This window comes from Chlamydotis macqueenii, chromosome 1 (genome assembly GCF_036417535.1).
Source record: "Chlamydotis macqueenii isolate bChlMac1 chromosome 1, bChlMac1.mat, whole genome shotgun sequence".
NCBI lineage: Eukaryota > Metazoa > Chordata > Aves > Otidiformes > Otididae > Chlamydotis > Chlamydotis macqueenii.
This window is the reverse complement of record NC_141556.1, coordinates 190,445,827-190,465,973: the sequence shown is the minus strand read 5'-3', so window position 1 is coordinate 190,465,973 and position 20,147 is coordinate 190,445,827. Positions and strand designations below refer to the sequence as shown.

Here is a 20,147-nt window from a genome sequence, read left to right as displayed (position 1 = left end):
CAGCCCATAAAAATAAAGTATTGAAAAATCAAATTTCTTCCCAGGCCATGCCTTGCTATTAATGTATTTAACTAAGAATGGGGTTAAAATTTTCAGTCTCTTCCCTTACTAAGTGTTCATAGGAAAAAAAAACTGATAGTGCTCTTAAATCTCAGAGAACAATCTTTTTTTTTATATATACTGTAGTTTTAACAGTGAATCTCTATTGTACTATTTGTTGAGATTGTTTAAGTCTATTGATGAGATGAATACTTACTGAAAGCTGAATTTATAGTTCAATTTCTGCAGAAGTAATTCTTTTTTTTTTTTCCTCTTAATGTTGCCCATTCACAAATTTAATTTCATGTCCTCTTGGTAGAATTTATGTAGCTAAAAATTAAAATATTTTAAAATGGAAAACTAATGCATTTATTCAAAAACACTATTTTAAGGGGTTTTTATATTCTTCTTTAGTATTTGAAAATTAAAGCAGATCTGTGTGTCTAGAATGACAGGACTTTAGAAAAGCATTACCTCTAACAGTGCTGCTTACTATATCCTTTTTTTTTTTCCCCTCCTTCCAGGCAATTGCATTGCCTCCTATTGCTAAGTGGCCTTACCAAAATGGGTTTACTCTTAACACCTGGTTTCGTATGGATCCACTAAATAATATCAATGTAGATAAGGATAAACCCTATCTCTACTGGTAAGTAACTTAAAACACTGCCGTTACAGTTTGTTTTGGCTTCCTAATAACAGTTAATCTTTCTCATTGTTTGTAGTTTCTGACACACTTGTTTTCCCCGCAAGTATCTGCAGATTTTAATGGCTGTTTATTGTATAAAAACTCTTGCAAAGTTGTCTGTCCTTTTTGCTTTGCAATTTATAAATCCATGGATGCAAGACATTGTGCCTTGTAGAGAAACCGTAAAATCATTCTTTAGGAATTTTAAAATATGTGATGTCTTAGAGCTGTAAACTGAGAATGTTGTCATATTTCTTGTTCGGTGTTTGAGATTCTCGGCTGATGTCAGTGCTACAAAGCAAATCTATTGTACTCAGACCGCAGTGTTTGCACATTAGCTGGAGGTAATAAAAAGTGTATCTGTGAATATAAAAATGGCTCATGTGTCACCTGTTCCCAAAAATCAAAGCTATATTTCATAATACATTACTTGCAGGAGAGAAAATTTAGATTATGTAGGTTTGCTGCTGTGATAAAAATAGAAATAATAATTCTATCCATAGTAAAGCTGTCTGATATTTAGAAATTATCCTGTAATAGTAAAAATGTTTGTTCTATTGATCAATCATGAAAAAAGTTTTTTCACTTCAGAAGTTAAGTTATATGTGCTCAAGTGGGGTTGTCTTAGCTGAAGAAAAGAAGGATTTAGTAAAGAACCTTCTGTTGTTTCAGGACATACTGGTATTTTCTTCAGCACTTTTTCATTCTTTATGTATTTGCTACTTAGTATGCTTCCCTTTTCTCATATTCTTGAAGACCATATATCAGCTGTGCAGACAGATGAGAACTGGGCGTAAGTGAGATCTACCAAGTTTTATCAGCTGAGGAACACAGGAGTAGCACAAGGAGGGAAGTAACCGAATGTAACGTTTCTCACATTGTGGTCATTCCAGGTTGTCTAAAGAGCAGAAGTTTTTAGTGGTCAGCTGAGGAGAGGACCAGTAGCTGTGGTCTCAGGAAGACATTTGTACTATCAATACATAAAAATCTTATTGTCATTTACTTGGAAAACCAAAATAATTCATTATTTTTACAGAACAAATATCTGATTGAAAAAAATTTAGGTTTATTCTGAAGAAAAAATTAATGCATTTTCCTTAAATTACCATCTGGGATAATGCTTTTTCATATGTCCATTTTCTGCTAAGTGCTATACTTATTTTACCATGGAGATTTTTTTCAAGCTGTAGGCTCTAGCTGTGTTTATTAGTATGATCTATATTTTATTTATTTTTTCATTCTGTCAAGGACAATAACAAATGCAATTATAGGATTGAACATGCATAAGGGAATTTAACATGACCATTTGTTTCTCAGCCAGAATTTGTTTCAGAGTTGGCAACTTTACATGGTGTATTTGATTTGAGACTTTGTTATTGCCCGAGAACAGGAAAAGCATACTCCGAAGTGGCACAGTCTGTGATGTATGCTGCTTTTCTTACGATTAGTAGTGTGGAAATACCTTTAGTCTGAGTGATGAATATTATTCTTTCCAATTCCATTATAATGCAGAAGCAGCAATGGCATTAGGTTAGAATTACATCAGATGTTTGTTTATTTTTAATACATATTTTTTGCTGTGATGTAGTTCTGATGTTTATTATGATGTGACTACAATCCTTATTGAATTCTAAGATTTTTGAGCATGTTTGTTAGCATTTTTTTTTGCACTGAAATAGTTTTAAATCCTCCCTGCATTAAGCTTGCCTGATACTTCATATTTGTCTGTGTCAGAGGGAATTTACTTCTGGTTCTATTTTTAAGTATATTGATTTAGACCTTTTCTGTAGCCTGTATTCACTTTGCTGCAAAGAAGTGATGTAGCTTGGAATTGCCACGTATACTCAAACATCTGTCTTTGATAAAAACACTTTTCTTTGATTAGAGTGTTTGATTTTGAACATATCCGTGAATAAACCCCACAAAGCTGCCCTTTGAGTTATCAAAGAAACCTAAATTTCTTTCCTCAAAAGAATTCTAGGTCTCACCTCAGCATTATATTCTAAATATATATTTTTTTTTAACATACTAATTGGCTACAACTGTAGCATTTCCACGTTTGCTTAAAAAATGTCCACTGACAGTATGATTTACCTATAGGAAGTAACTTAATATAATATCTGTTTATTAGATTGATTAGAATAAAGAGTCTAGCAGAGTAAGAAAACATTTTTTTTCTGTGAGTTTATCTTTCCCTGTGGTTGATGTGTACTTTTCGGTTTTTTTTCATGGTTTTTTCCGCTTTCATAACACAGAACACATCAAAATAATGTCTGTTTGGTTGTTCCAGCTTTGAAACTTGGAGAGAAAGTAAAGCCCAAAAACATACGGAGTTTCAGTTCTCTTATTGTAGTGCGTAAAGTATAACCTCTCTAGTAAGCATAGGTATTTTGCTCCCTGCACAGACACTTCAAGTAATCTTTGAGCATATCCATGCTGAATGAATGACTTGTTATCTCTCACACACACACTTGCGCACAGAGATCTTTAATTGTAGTTCGGTGTCTCGCTTTCTTGCATTACCTCTTGTTTTGGAATATATGTAAAAGGAGAATATTTATCAAGAGTGGGAAACAAAACTTCTGTGACTAACAAGGTGGAACTTTGCAAGTGCTTTGTATGAGCCACACAAGTCAGTCTTACAGAAGTCAAATGCCAAAATTGAGTCTGTGTAAATGTAATGTGCATGTAATACACATAAGAGAAACTGGATATGCCAACCTCAGAAGGAAGCTAGGAACAATGCAAATACTTGCTATTTTAATATAGTGACTTAAGCCAAGCCATAATTAAAACCAGGAAAAATATTCAAACTAAATCATCCCTCTCAACTTCTACACAGACTTGCCACATGAAAGGCTGAGTCACATACAACCACCACCAAAAGGAAGATACCAAAGGAAAGATTTGTTTTCTTTCAATGTGCTTTATGGGCATGTAATATCTTTTTCTGTTTAACTAGGTGAAAAATGTGTCATATAAATGAACTCTTTCTTCATAGTTTCTTCTTAATAAACAATCTTTATTTTAAAAGCAATAACTTAGCAGCATGCACAACTTTAAAGAGGACTCTTATTTGAAGCACAGGTGCTGAAAGCAATGTCAGCCAGTACAGGTTCGTCATGACCTTCTCCAGTCAGATTTTTTAATATCTTTGCAAGTGGAGACATAGCAAGCTCGCCAGGAAGCCTGTACCAGTCTTTGACCACCCTCACAATGAAAAAATTTATCAGTTTCAATTTGTGTCCATTGTATCTTATCCTTTCAGTGGATATCATTGAGAAGTCTCTGACTCAGTCTTCCTTACTCCCCACCGATCAGGTATTTATACGTGTCTTCTCTTCTCTAGGCCAAACAGTCCCATATCTCAGCCTTTTCTCATGTGTCAGAGGCTTTGATCATTCAGTCGTCTTTGTGGCCCTTTGCTGGACTCTGGTCTGGTGTGTCCATGTCTTTCTCCTACTGTGCAGCCCGGAACTGGACACAATACTCCAGATGTGGTCTCTGCAGTGTTGAGGATAGGGGAAGGATCACCTCCCTTGACCTGCTGGCAGTGCTTTTCCTAATGCAGCCCAGGATACCATTGGCTCCCTTTGCCACAAGGGTGCATTACTGGCTCATGGTCAACTTGCTGTCCACCTAGACCACCAAGTCCCTTTCTGCAAAACTGATCTCCAGCTGGTTGGTACCCAGCATATACTGGTGCTTGGGACAGTTCCTCCTCAAGGGCAGGACTTTGTATTTCCCTCTGTTGATCTTCGTGAGATTCTTCTTGGCCTGTTTCTCCAACCTGCTGTGGTCCCTCTGAATGACTGCACACTTATCTAGTGTATCAGCCACTCCTTCCAATTTTGTATCATTTGTAAGCTTGCTGAAGGGTGCACCCTGTCTCACTATGCAGGTTATTAAATAAGAAGATGAACAAGATTGGACCCAGTATTGACCCCTGGGGTACTCCAATAGTAACTGGCCTCCAACTGGACTCGTGCCACTGATAACAATGCTTTTAGCCCAGCAGTTGAGTTAGTTTTCAGACCACCTTGCCATTCATTTCTGTAGCTCATTCTTCATTAGTTTGTCATTGAGGTTGTTACAGTGTTGAAAGGTCTTGCTAGAAAGTCAGGATAAAGATCCACGACTTTCCTCTTCATCCTCCAGGCCAGTCATTGCAACATAGAACGCTATCAGTTTGATTGAGGATGATTTCCAGTTTGTAAATCCATGCCGACTATTCCAAGTCACCTTCTTAGGTATGATCCAGGCTTTAAATGAGTATAGGAAGAAGTAGCCAGAGGCCTTTCTGATGGGAGAGAGCTGTTGCATCACCTTGACCATGATATGAAAACTAATGCTTAGAAATGTAGAAGAGAAGCAAGGAAATGCTTTCACATTTGCCAGATGTGAGGGAAAATTGCTACTGTTCTGTAATTAGCTAAATGCTCAGTGCTGCTTCAAAAACTGTAAGCCAATTTGTTTGGGTTAAATAAATTTAATTATCTCTAAGGATGATGTTGGGCAGCTACTAAGTGACTATTAATACTTGTGTGTTGGAACATTATTGTAGCTTTCTTACCAATTACAAAATGAATGTGACAATCCTGGAAGAAAATTAGAAGTCTTTGACATTTGCATAGATGTTAAATAACAATAAGGAGAAAGCTTTGTTCCAGAGCAGTCAGGTTCAAATGGTAAGATTCAGAAATCTATAGCACAAATTTTAGTGTAAGCAAACCAACATCATATACCTAGCAGTGAATAATGGATAACATAGAATCATAGAATGGTTAGAGTTGGAAGGGACCTTCAAAGGTCATCTAGTCCAACTCCCCTGCAAGAAGCAGGGACATCCCTGACTAGATCAGGTTGCTCAGAGCCTCATCCAGCCTGGCCTTGAACGTTTCCAGGGATGGGGCTTCCACAACCTTTCTGGGCAACCTGTTCCAGTGTTCTACAACTCGCATTGTAAAAAATTTTTTCCTAATACCCTATCTAAATATACCTCCCTCTATTTTTAAAACATTGCCTCTCGTCCTATCACAACAGGCTCTACTGAACAGCCTCTCCCCATCTTTCCTGTAGGCCCCCTTGAGGTACTGGAAGACCACTATAAGGTCTCCTCGGAGCCTCCTCTTCTGCAGGCTGAACAGCCTCAACTCTCTCAGCCTGTCCTCATAGGAAAGGTGCTCCAGCCCTCTTACGATCTTCGTGGCCCTCCTCTGGACCTTCTCCAACTGGTCCATGTCCTTCTTATGTTGGGGGCTCCAGAACTGGACACAGTACTCCAGGTGGGGTCTCACCAGGGCAGAGTAGAAGGGGAGAATCACCTCCCTCGACCTGCTGGCCATGCTCCTCTTGATGCAGCCCAGGATGCGGTTGGCCTTCTGGGCCGCAAGAGCGCATTGCAGTGCTTATCCACCAGCACTCCCAAGTCCCTCTCCTCAGAGCTGGTCTCCATCCATTCTCCGCCCAGCCTGTATTTGTGCCTGGGATTGCCACGGCCCAGGTGCAGGACCTTGCACTTGGCCTGGTTGAACTTCATGAGGTTGGCACAGGCCCATCTCTCCAGCCTGTCAAGGTCCCTCTGGATGGCATCCCTCCCTTCCAGCGTGTATGCTTACAGAATTAGCAGTTATGTATTAGGAAGCAGTAATTACATGTATTGGGTTTGCATGGCAAGGTTTTGGTGGTGAGGGGGCTACAGGAGAGAAGCTGGTGGAACCTTCATCTATGTATGATAGAGCCAATGCCAGCCGACTTCAAGACAGACCCGCCGCTGGTCAAGGCAGAGCCCATCAGGGACGGTGGTAGCACCTCTGTCATAACATAGTTAAGAAGACAAAAAGAAAACCAACTTTGCAGCCAGAGAGAGGAGTGAGAATGTATGAGAGGAACAACTTTCATACTGAGACCCTGACACCCAGGTCAGTGAAGAAGGTGGGGGCAGAGGTGCTCCAGGCACCAAAGCAGAGATTCCCCTGCAGCCCATGGTGCAGACCACAACCACTTGATGGAAGAATGACTAAACTTCTGAAAGAGCATTCTAAATTTTATTTTTACTAATGTAGGGACAAGGAAATTTAAAAAACCCACAATATAAGCCATCTAGACTTTTCAGTCCTGCTCTAGAGCTAATAATAATAGAGATAATGCAGAACAGTTGGAGAACCACTTAATGGAATTCCGAAGTTAGTAGGAAATAAACCTTTTTTTTTTTTTCTTCAGGCAAGAATGAATTAATAGCTTCTCAATCTCAGTACTGTGATCATGTGTTAAATTGCTTGTAAAACCCTAAGCTAAAGAAACTGGAATCACTGAACAATTTCACCAGTGGTTGGAAGAATGCTTATCTGCTATTGAAGTGTAATAAGATCCAGTAGTTACTTCAAGAAACTGACTGAAATGAAACACAACTATAAGAGTTTTGTGAATGATCTGGAGTAAAATTGTATACCAGCTGCTATGGGAGGTAGTTAAAGGCTCATAAAACCATATGGGTGCTGACAGTACTATTCTTCTTGTCTCTGTGCATTTCATCTTTGGATGTGACAAGTTCTGCATGTATAGGTAATTGGTAAGAGAATTTCTGTGCAGTATCCTAGAGGCCAGGCCTAGCCTGCTTTACCTTTGTCAAGAAATAAAATGTGAAGATGAACATAATCAGTATATTTTAATATTGAGGTAAGCAGAACATACTTCAGCTCTCAGTTTCTCAGCTACTGTTGTATTAGGATGCTAATTCATGTGGGGAAAAAAAAGCAAAATCTTGGCTAAGCTTCATGTTTAAAAAATCATTTGTTCTATTCCAATATGAATAGAAGAGTCTTGCTAAGAAATCAGCTATTTTTTTCATTATTTCACTGCTTTCTTGTCTTCATAAGCTAAACTCCAGGAAGTTACACATCTAAGGACAATTCAGTGTTTAAAATTTCAGGAATAGTCCAGTTTGACCATAATGGTGACAAAATTAGCCGAGTAACTGGGACAATGATGTAGGGAAAGGGAAAGTTTTAATGGTGTAGACGTTTCTGCAAAAGCCATGTTTTTTTTCCTTTTTTTTTTTTTAACAAAGTGTTCCCAATATATAACAATATGCTTACTAGCTCCTATTCAAAATAGTAAGATACATTTCACACAATTTTAATAACGTTTTAACAGGTAAAAACATCATTATATTTACAATGATAGGCTGTTGATAATTTTAAGAAATACATTGTATTTGACATCTCTAATCAAATAATACTGGGATTCTGAAGGATTCAAAAGTACTTTAGCTTGTAGAGACAACATATGTTGCTGAGAGGCAAATTTGGAGGTAAATCAAAGTCTCAAACTAGCCCACAACACATTCAGTTGTTCTTATTGTAAAAGCTATATTTTAAGGTTTTTAACCTTCATGTTATTGTACCAAATTCAGTACTGTGGCTGTGCAGGTTATTTGTGAATATGGGTAATGCAGGTTTTATACGTATGTGAGTGATGTTCTCCCATGAGGCTGTTCACTGTTCCTTTTGTTGTGGAGTATGGCTGCCTGTGGGGTCATTGTGGAAGCCAGATCATTGAACAAATCCATGTTAATAATAGTCTTCAAAAAACATCAGAGAAGGGTAGCGTTATAAATTGTCTTTATTGTTGAGATCAGTGGTGATGGACAGTATGTAATTTTTCTCTTCATTCTTAGATTATGCGTTAGGTTTATTTAGAGAGGGGTTTTTTATGTTTATTTTTAAAAAGTGCTCTTTCTTTGCAAGAAGGGTTGTGTGGAAGCCTGTACAAAAGGCTGTGGCAGGGAATAATGCTCCTTTCCAGCACAGCAGCTGGAACGCAGAGAGGATTGTGTACTACATATAGAGGCAATTAGAAGAATGAGGAAACCACAGCTTGAATTTGAAAAAATGAAGTTTCTGAAGGACTTTAACAGGTTGCTAAAGGGAAAGAACAAACCAAGCCATGCCTCAAGGCCAACAGAACCACCCTGATGACCAGAGATCATAAGGCATAGTATGCAGCAACTCATAAGATAACAGAAATCAAGACAGGAAGTAAGGACCTCTGTGCAAGGACCCATTGGAGTGGAGAAGAGTTGTCTATAAATGTTATTATTACTATTCTGTTTAGCCTGATCTCTCTGTTTTTCACATTTAATAGAAGTATTCTAATTAATTATGACAAAAGTGTCTGTCTAGAATTTGAATGTCGCTTTTTAACTTACTTTAAAAATTGCATCACAGAAGAAGAACATCTAAGCTCTAGCCACCTCAGGGTCTAGTCACGCTACCTATCTTGGAAGGCATTTACTTTTTTCAGAAGGTCGTAGTTTATCAATTATATTTTTGACAGTAAGGAAAGTGGAAAATCTGATTCTCTCCTTCATTGCTGTACGCATACAGATTTAACTGTAAGTTTCTGAAGATGAAATTAGGTCTATAACTGTACAATTTTCTGTTTATTAACATCTAAATTGTTTTTATATAGTAGGGTAGACAAAAATTTCAGTAGCTGTTAAGTAAGATGAAATCTGAACTTAGTATTTGCATGTGCCTTTCATCTCTTAATGTTACTATGAAAAACCTCGTAAAAGCATTTGATTAAAATGTTACAATGTGAAACCATTTAAAATATCATTGCTCTAAAAATATGAAATTATTTTTAAAATTGCCTATATTAAGGAAATTAGAAAGTTATAATTAATGGGCTACAAGAGTATATACAAGTGTTCAAAATTAGTAATGTCTTTTTTTTTCTTATATTTGAAAAGCTTTATTTCAGAATTTATGGATGAATTTCACCATTTAGACCTTGTATTTCAGCCATAGGTTATTTTTATACCCTGATTGGTAATGAGGTTAAAAAAACCCATATAAAACATGCTCTGTGTAAATGATAGCAGAATCCTCTGTATTGTACTTAGCTTTTCAGAAGGGAATAAGTGACATAACTGTAGATATGGACTTACCTTTTTAAAAATGCTCTATGTAATGTCACTCATGAGTTTCCACCAGCTGCTTTTGCCAAATGTCTTTTAAGAAGTCCAGAATTTCTCTACAATGCTTTTGTTTTCAAATACAAGTAGAGAAATGTATGAGCTTTCTGCATTATCTGTCTTTATGATGTTTGTCACAGGAAAGGTGGAAACCCTTACTAAGCTTGTTTTGTCAAAATTGTAGTCCTTTATAAATTTGACAAATGAAAATAAATCTACAACTCAGATGGTTAAAGCTGCATAGATCATTAGCCTAACTAAATCATAAGTCTTGAAAAATAAATAACTCTTGTGCATAGTAATTACCTTGAATCCATACTTGTATGTCATACCAGACACATTGTTCTAATTCTATAAAAATGCAAGGTATCTCACATGTTTTCTGTGATGGATTTTTCTTTGCAACTTAAATCAGATGTGTGTTATTTTAAACATGGTGAATTAGGAAACTGAGGGAAAAACCTGATAGATGCAATATTTACCATCTTGGATTTTTGTAAAGAAAAAAAAAAAAGTACTCGTTTTTAGAGTGTAGCCTGGAATCAAGTTAGTGATGAATGTTTGTAGCTCCCCCAGAGAAACAGTGAGGAGAGAGGATATAAAGGAGTTCCATATATAAAGTTCCCCATTGCAGGTACTGATTTCTTTTCTTTCTCATGGCAATTTAAAGTAGCATTTGGACCTTGTTTTATGATACAATAATTCCCCTCTTTCCAGTTTCATTAATAATTCTTTCTTTGCAGTTTCCGCACTAGCAAAGGTGTTGGGTATTCTGCTCATTTTGTTGGCAACTGCTTAATAGTTACATCATTGAAGTCAAAAGGCAAAGGTTTCCAGCACTGTGTGAAGTATGACTTTCAGCCACGCAAGGTAAGCAAAGTGGTATTCACCACAAAGAACATTGAAAATCTGACTAAGTGATTCTGGGAAGAAGTGTTAAAATCCCTTTAGTGCCATACCATTACAAATAATCTACAATTTCTTATTTCTAAGAAGTTTCTCTGGTAGTCTTGCAAAGTTTTATGTCAATTACAGTCAGAATCAATTCAAGAAAAATATAATAATTTATAAAGTAAAACTTCTGTAAAGTCAACTTCTTTTTAAAAATGCTGCTTATTTAATTTCAGATACAGAAGAATCTTGAGTATTTGTAAAATGGTTGCATTTTACTTCTAAAAGGCTGTCATTCTATTTCTGAACATTCTGTACTTGGTAACTTTGGTCCTAATATCTGGAACAATTTTGGTGGCAATGCTAGAGTTTCATTCTCTGTTGCTGGGACATATAAGGCTCTGAACTTTCTTCTGTGTCAGTGGTGTTTTGGGATTTCTCATTTTTCATAGTAAATCTTGATTATTTCTCTAGATCGTCTTAGTGTTCATTTCTACTGTGTGCCTAGTAGTCCTAGGAGAACAATGATTCCTCTGGCTTCAATATTTCAGTTAGTTGACTGAAGCATTGACTTTTCCATGCAGCGAACATTAAGTGTTTGTCATTGATAACAGCCTTGTATATATTTTGCTGTGAAGCTCATTTCTTTTTTTATGGCCTTAGAATTTGTATATTGAATTTCAGTGCTTGTTTTGTTTTGAGAAACCAGTCTCTTAGGGAGGGAATGCCATTGTTCACTCATCAGCTTTATGTTCTACTGTTTTTCTTGGTATGTATTTGTGATTCAAAATCACTGATTCTAATTCTGTCATGTCACTTTGAGGTCATTTGTGGGTTGTTTTTTTTTTTTAAATGTAGTAATATCTTTTTCTAGCATGTTACTCAGGGATTATGAAGCCTTATAAACACGTATCTACTGAGTGTATTGGAATGAATCAATTCTGTTTTGCAAATTTTATTTAATTTTATAGCCAGAAAAGAGTCTTGATGACAGTTCAGTGTTCTTTTAACGTAGCACATCTGATGCTACTGACAAACACTCAACTTAGGAACAGATGAAATTGTTAACTTTTTGATTATGTTATTGATAACTAGCTTTTGGGATCTAGCTGATCATTTTTTTACCCATTGATGAAGAAGCAGTCTTTCATATTTTAGCAAGATATTATTTTGATAATTTTTATTATGAATAACTAGTTTCCTTCATGCCATCCCTGGAAAATTATAGCTCTTGCTATTCTACTTGAAATAGTTAATTCTGAAATATTACAACATGTATATCTCATTATATGAATATCAGTTTCAGATCATAATCTGCTGATCTAATGAAATATGTCCAAATATAACTTCCAGGAAAATTTTCTATTTGTCAAGGGTGGTGCTTCATACACTTTGGGTCGTATATCAGATTTAGAAAGTATTTGAAATAAATGTATTTGCAAGTGCTTTTGTATGATATCTTTTTTCCATTAATAACTTGTGTCAACATGTATGTGGAAAGGTACATAACACATAATGCAGGAAACAAAACCTGTCAAATACAATTCCTGGCTCTAACAAGTCCATACAGATCCTGTTTAACATGTAGATTGATTTTCTTCATGTTATTTAGGTATTACATTGGTTCCACTGGGCAATCATTGAATGTGTAGATATGTATTAGAAAAATGTGTACCCATTTACAAAGCAGCTTACTGTCCAAATGCTAACTTGAGAAGTGTGATTTTTGTCATCAGATACACTATTTTCTAGCCATTTGCTTATGGACATGGACATTTTAGCAATAGCTTTTGCCAGAAACATCATCCTCATTAAACTTCTGATAAATGTTTTTTAAAAAACTTTGTTGAATCACAGTAAGATTATATATTCAAGCCACATGGTCAAAAGCTTCATGCAGGCAGATCAGAAAGATACTATGTTTGTGTTCCCACTGTTAACTATGTCATATGACATCATTCACAGAATAATATGTAATCTTAATTTAAAACTTTAAGATGTGTTAAGTGGTTACTTTAGGTTTTAATTAGTGTATTTTAACAACATTATAAAAGGAAATATTTATAAAAATACATGGATAGATGAGGTCATCATGTCCCCGAATAGAAAATGTGGGTGTAGTATAAAAGACTCATCTCAACAGAGCTAAACTAGCTTTGGCAGTGTTGCATTTAGTATGTCTATACTGCTTTTTGGAACTCCAAAGTGAATTTTTTTTTTATATTAGCAAGCCCCAGTAATTTTCACTCTCTTGAGTTCCAGCCTCAACATCAATCCTTGTAAAAGTATGAACAGGAAAGCACTGTAGTCAAGAGAAAACAGCTTTTTTTTGGTGTTTCTAATCCTGAATACCTTTACTAATTGTAGTATAGACTGAAGTAAGTTTCACATTTTGGAAATGCTTAGTGTGTGATGCCTCATCTCTCTGATTGTGCTGGGCTGTGGAGTAGGAATATGACTTACTAAGCAGTGGGTGATAAAGCTTGAAAGATTTCAACAAGGTAAAAAATTGTCAGGCTGTTGTCTGAAGTGTCTTTGAGTACTAGCTAAGGAAGCTCTTGTTATAGCAGATAGGCATGGTCTTGGTGCATTTTTGAGAAATTTATATCAGAAAGGAGATTGTAGGATGAACTTGAAATGAAATTGTATTACTGACTTTGAAAATTAAAAAAAAAAAAGGAGGGGGAAATTTTCAACTAAAAGTTGAAGAAAGATTGTGTGTGAGATTATACAGCCTTGTTTGGTTCATTGTGTAGTAGTAAAGTCCTGAAAACCATGTCTTCAGATACAGAACGGGAGGGAAATCGACAAAATGCCTATACAACATCAGCAAAGAACATTCACATAAATGAGACTTAGGTAATAGGAAATTATGAGACATATGTATATGTTTGCTTATATATATCTAAAAATAAAAGACAAATTTGAATGTCTATTTTAAATGAGGTTGTTGGCAGAAATATCAGAAGCTTTGTTGACTGGCACTCATTTCAAATTGTACTTACAAGTGACAGTGGGGCAGGTCTGGCCAATAGAGGAATGATGCCCTATATTAAAGACTTAACCTAATCAGATAAATAAGTTCATTGTAACAATAAGTAACTGAGTTTCTGTGCACTGAAAATCGGTAACTGACTAGGAAAACTGTACTATTCGTATTGAATTGTTAGCCACGTGATAACGATGGTTATAACATCAATGATGAACTGGGGAAGATCAGAAAGCGTACTAATAGAAGCTTACATTACTTTGCTATGAACTGGGTGGCATCTTACAGGGACAAGAGTCCAAACCTTTAAATACCAGAAGCATTTGGATTTCATTCTTTTTCAAACTTTTAGAGAGCTCAGAAGCTGACTCTTGCTTGACTTTGTCTTGAAAAATGCAGAATATTCTTGGACATGCAGGATTTTCTATTTTTATTTTTAAAGGAACTGCAAAAACCTGCCTTCACTTCTTAAAAAAAAAAATAAGAAGAGGAGCAGTTAAAAGATGGTAGTGTTCAATAGTGCTAGAGAAATTCCTTAAATGCAAAGATACGAAAGGCTAAGAGCAAATATGTCATGAGTCTAAAAAATCCAATAGAAAGTTTAAAAACTCCTCACAATTTACCTGAGCACAGATAAATAGCAAAGTAGAGACCACTGTAGGTGAAACAAAGTTGTTCAGAAAGTGGAAGTTGTAGCAAAATGAAGAATACTTAGAAAGTATGTTAGAGCAAATTATATGTAAAATGATAAGGCAATTCAATTTTTTTTCCAGTCCGTAGGGGCAACTAGATCACTAAGGCTTCATAAGAACCCTTGAAGAATATAGTATCATAACAAAATTGCTAAATGAATTAATTGCATCATTGTTTACTACAAGACAACTCAATGGGGATGAGTCAGTGTCTCAAATTGAAATGTCGGTAGAAGAGGTATAGGAATCAATATAACAAATAGTAATTAAATGCCCGGACCTTACAGTAGGCACCTCCAAGTTCCAAAGAAATGTGAGTATGAAGTTTACCAAGCATTTAATTGTAATGTATAATCTGTTTTGTCAAATAAATGAGTGATGAAAAATTATACAAATTTCAGAAAAGAGCTTTGCTGATATTTAGAATTAGATATTATCATGGCTGATTTCTTAACCATCAAAGTGGGTAGAAGCTAGAAAAATGGAGAATGATTAGAAAATGCATAGATAAATATACCGGGGACAAAGCAATGCAATATTGCACTGGAAGTCTTGCACTCACTTCTGTTGAATTCTCTGAAGGATTCTTTCTGCATGTAAGAAGAGGTTTGTGAGCCAGGTGGTACGTGCTGTGTGGATTCCCCAAGAACTTTAGTCATTATACTTCTCTGAAAGCCTTAAAGAAATTATGCTATCATGTAGTAAGAGAATTTATGTTTATTAAAATACAAGAATGGAAGGATATGAATCAAATGAGCAAGCAGGAATCTCAGAAGGACCTTTACTTTCCTGAGAACACATTATGGACTTTACTCAGCAGAGTTTGTCATCCTCTATTTTAGGAACTAAATTTGAAAACTGATGTTACTTATTTTATCTAGATTGATACTAGTGACAAATATGACATAAAGAGTAAACTGTTTTTCAGTACTTGAATACTTCCCTAAAGTACTTCCCTGGCTAAAAAGAAATTACAATTTAAAATGTAAATTTAGTTAATTCAAGTGCAGGAGGCAAAAGGGGGATTTTTTTTTTTTTACTGGATTAGTTATGATAATGAGCTAGGATAGCCCGTGTGTGTGCACGTGTATTCAAGTAAAGAAAAACTGAATGTTTTTTGTAGACTTTGCCTTGTTGGTCAGAATAACAGATACAGGTAATGCTCTGGACATAGCAGCAATGCTAAAGATTCAAAAAAAGTTGCATGGAAGAAAGGACACTTGGACTAAAAGAAGCTGAATGTGCATGAATGGGGGTTAACATAGGGAAAGAAAAAAAAAAAAGACTATAAAAAGTAGATTGTATCATTTTCCTAAAGTTTGACATGGACACCAAAGTTCTCCCAAGATAACTTTGCTCCTTTTAGTTCCTTATAGGCTCTGTGGACAGCGTTTCACCAAAAGTAATAAACTATTTATTTCTGAATGAATGTGTCACCTATTAAGCATAAGCTACACACAGGGACAGTTTTACAGTCTGGTGTGTTGTCAGAAATCCTCTTAAAGCACTGCAAAAGAAAAAATCACAGATAGAAGATAAATGAATAAAACTTGGGGCTTATGGTTGTCAGCTGGTTTCTGCTACAAAAATATCAGAGCTGGGAATACAAGTAAATGGGTATAAAAGGTGTGACTTTGAATAGTGCTATTGCAAAGAACACCTGTTTGGATGAAACTATTTAAAATCATCATCACTTAGTGGAGGTTATTGGTAAATTAACTTTTGAAGGAAAGAGGAAAAGGGAATTTTTCTTCTAAGAGATTTATGTTATGTGGTGTGGAAGCATTGGAAGAGAAGTGTGGATGAAAGCAGAACTCTAGTCATGCGGTTTGCACTTAGTTTCTGATTAACATAGTCACCAGTTAAGCTTCTAGACTTTGGGTTATGAATATTTTATTGAATTTATGGTGAGTGTTCCTTTCTGAAACAAAATTTGCCTAGAAAATAGGGAACAGCATTTGCTTATTGACTTGCGGGTTGGGTTCGTTTTGTTTTGTTGGGGGGGGGGGGTGGAGTGGCCCCCCATGTTCATGATTGCTTCCAAAAAAAAAAATTAGTCTAGCCAGACGTGACTTCAGAAGCCAAAGCTGTAGAAGTACATCCTTTATTTAGTATTGCCCAATAAATACATTTGCTTGGATATGCAAGAAGTGAGATACTCTTACATGCTGTTATATGATTAGTAGACCTTTTTCCCTTCTGTTATCTGTAGGTTTTAAGAGGGGGAAATGAAAATGTGTTTTTAAAGACCTGGAAACAGATGTGGAAAAATATCTGTATTCTAATAGATATGTGACAGAATAGAGCTCAATTTGAGAACTACTGCAACGATTATTGTCAAAATATATTTTGCTACGTGCTTTTTTATTTGTAAATCTGTGCTTTGTCTGATTTTAAAATCAGCATGTGAAAACTTTTCGCTTTTATTTTCTCTGATACAGAGAGACAGATTTTTGTATTAGCAGGCTCCTTATCTGCTTACCCCAGTTCAGGGAGTCACCAAGTGACTTATTAAAATAATGTCCCAAGGGATGCAGAAGTTCTCTGCTTTGAAAAAAGGAGACTTAGCGGAACATAAAAATCAAAAGATAATATTTGAAACCAATCCTAAGAAAGGGAAAACAAGTAAATTATAAATTACTGTTCCAACTTAGTAAAATATGAAATGGTGTTTTCAAGGCAGATGAGCTGACTTTTACAAAGAAGCAGTAAGATTGGAAAGGGATGTGTTGAGACAGTCTAGTCTCACACCCTGCTCAAAGAAGGGACACCCAGATCAGGTTGCTCTAGGTGTTGTCCCATCAGGTTTTGAGTCTCTCCAAGCAAGGAGACTCCACAGTTTCTCTGAGCAACCTGTGCTAGTGTTTGACCATCCTTACTGCTTACTACCACCCTTCTTAGATATGTTTAAATTGAGTTTCCTGTATTTCAGTTCATGCCCATTGCCTCTTATCCTGTCACTGGATACTAGTGAGAAGTCTCTGGCTTCATCTTCTTTATCCCCTGCCCATCAAGTGTTTATATGTACTGGTAAGATCCCCCTGAGCCGTCTTTTCTCCAGGCTAAACAGGCCCGTGTCTCATCTCATATGTCAGAGGCTTCAGTCATCTTTGTGGCTCTTTCTGGACTTTCTCCAGAATGTCTGGTTTCATCTGGTATGTATGTATTTTGAAATAATACAGGCACCCCTTAGAGTTATATATGAGCCAATTTGCATATCTTAAAGATTAAATTTCCATTCCTAGTCTTAGATGAGTTCAAAGGTTCACATTTAAAGAAAACTTAAGGTTTTCTTCTTTAACTTACTCATCACGGACATAAAGATTTCTTTTGAACCGATTATTTGAAAGATCGCCATAATTGTACTTGGAAGCCTTTTACTTTGATGTTTGCTCTGTTTAATTACATGAAACGTTTTTAATGATATGACAGTTGTCCAAAAATTGGTGGAATGGTAAAGAATAGAGGAAGAAAGTCATATGAAGCAATTAGGATGACATATTAAACTGGGCTGTAAAATTGAGTTTTGTGAATTTTTTTCTTTTGTTTAATAATTTCTGAGGGAGGGCTATGATTAAAACGCAGATATATGTGATATCAATTGGTTAAGGTAAGTGCACATAGAACTGAATTTCCCGTCAGAACTCAGTTGCGTTTTGTGTTACAGCATGTAGTGTTTAAATGACATTACACTTTCAGGAATGGAAGTGTATTCAACTTTTTAATTGTATATATGCAATTTTGGCTCTAATCTCACAAAAGGGTGCAGGTAGGTACATTATTATGTTTAGACACAGCTCTACTGACTGGACGTGAAGTTCCACTGACTTAATTTTTAATATTATGAGCTTGCAAGGATTCATCTGTTTGTATAACTTTATGAGATTGGTCACTTATTTTTAATGCCATTCATTAACTTTATTTTTTATAGCACAAAAACTGTCACTATATGCTGATTTTCCGTGTCTTTCCAGTGGTACATGATAAGCATTGTACACATCTATAATCGATGGAGAAACAGTGAAATACGATGTTACGTGAATGGTCAGCTGGTATCCTATGGTGACATGGCCTGGCATGTTAACACGAATGATGTAAGGTTTTATTTTTTTTCCTTTCTCATAGCTTTTCATTTTAAAGTAAACTGGAAAAAAAAAGTACTACATTTGCTTTCTCTAGGTATTTGCAAATTTGCTATCTTTTTGGAACTTTTTCCTTTGATCTATCGTCCTTAGTTATGTACTTAATGAAATGTAATATTATTGATTTTCTATATTCTTATTTTTTAGAATATAGAGGATTTTTGGCTGTATTTTGCGTAGCTATTTTAATGAAATTTTCAGATTTGTTTGGAGAGACTATTATAGCTAATATTTTTAATATATTTAATATATTATACTATATGGAAAACACTGATAACAATAGATTAATACTTAGCTTTTTCCATAGGAAAATGTTGTAGAGTTACAGATTTTACAGATCTAGCTTGAGAGAAGTCCTTAAGGAAAACTGATTAATTCTGGTAAATGACTATGCATACTGCCAGTGTATACAGTGCTGCTAATTTTTGTATCACATTAAGTTCTGTGTTGGATTCGAGAGGAGATATTTGTTAATGGTTAAAAGTTTTCTATACTTTTTGTGTTACTGAACATTAAATTTTAAGTAAGTTTTTTAATTGCAGGAGAACTGAGTAGCCTGAACTAAGATCAGAGTCATATTGTTTTAAGCACTGTATAGGTATAGTAAGAGATAATTTCTTCTATGCAGAATTTACAGTTTTAAATCAACAAGATATATAGAGAGATAGGAAGTAAAAGCTAGAAAACAGAAGCATGGAGAAATGTCAAGAGGTTTATACTATTAAGCAAAATCTGAAGTCTTATAATTGTCTCCCAGTAACAAGTATATTTTGCATTTTATTTTTTTACTTAATATTAGTTAAGAGGCAGTTGACTAATAGTAAAAATACTGTGCTAAATGTTAAAGTATTAATACTTAATTAATTTTGTTAACAAGTGCAAATTAACTGCTACAAAAATTAATCCCTGAAATACTGAGCAATTTTCTTGGGTCAATCTTTTAAACAGAGGTTTCCTCCCTTGTTGACCATCCAAACCAGTTAAAAGATAGTGAGAGATATACAGTTGCATAGCATTAGTCAGCTCAGAGCAAAGACACAGTGATCTTACGTCTGCTTGTAGACAGGCAGAAACCAGTCATTTTTATGTTGCATGTATATCTGTAAATACATGTGTATCCATTAATTGAACTGAGTTCAAATTAACAGAATATTCTTGCAGGAAATGCATCCATTTTTATATTTGCATGTTTAAATTCTGTTAATGAAATCTATATAAGTTTCAAAAAAAATTTTTGTGTGCTCTCTTTTTTGTACATTCTACTTTGTGGAAGGTTTGAGACTACACCTAGTGATTTGGATGGAGAAGGCAGACAAATTGATTCTCTTGTCCTTTGCCTTCAGCTAAAGCTGTGCTAGACTTTCAGAGGTACTTGATCCATCAGCTTGCTACACGTTTGTTATTTCTCATTTATAATATAAGTCTTAGTTGTTTCTGACTGCCTGTATAGGATAAGGAAGCTCTTTTGTACTTAAGGAAATTAACTGTCGTTTGCCAAATTCTAGAAGCAAAGTTGGATTTGAAAAGGAGAGTTTAAATATTACATGTTAATTAAAGTAGGAGGGCTCTGCTTGCCAAAGCTTCTGATCATCGTTCTTTGTTTTCTTGGTGGCATTTCTACATGCAAGAAAAGCTAAGCCTTACAGTTTTTGCAGAGCATCATTTCTCCTTGGCAATATAAACATTTTTGTGGTAGTTGAAAATACGATGATTGAAAAGCCAGCTGAGG

At 35.4% G+C, this 20,147-nt stretch overlaps 1 protein-coding gene across 2 annotated transcripts in view; it reads left to right on the top strand.

Moving 5' to 3' along the window:
* NBEA (neurobeachin) overlaps nucleotides 1-20,147 on the top strand; it is a 509,094-nt gene that overhangs the window by 101,306 nt on the left and 387,641 nt on the right. For both annotated transcript variants that reach the window (XM_086771979.1, XM_086771978.1), the window contains exons 5-7: nucleotides 564-685; nucleotides 10,448-10,574; nucleotides 18,251-18,370. In XM_086771979.1, the coding sequence (XP_086628105.1) occupies nucleotides 564-685; nucleotides 10,448-10,574; nucleotides 18,251-18,370 (369 nt within the window). The remainder of the gene's footprint in view (nucleotides 1-563; nucleotides 686-10,447; nucleotides 10,575-18,250; nucleotides 18,371-20,147) is intronic.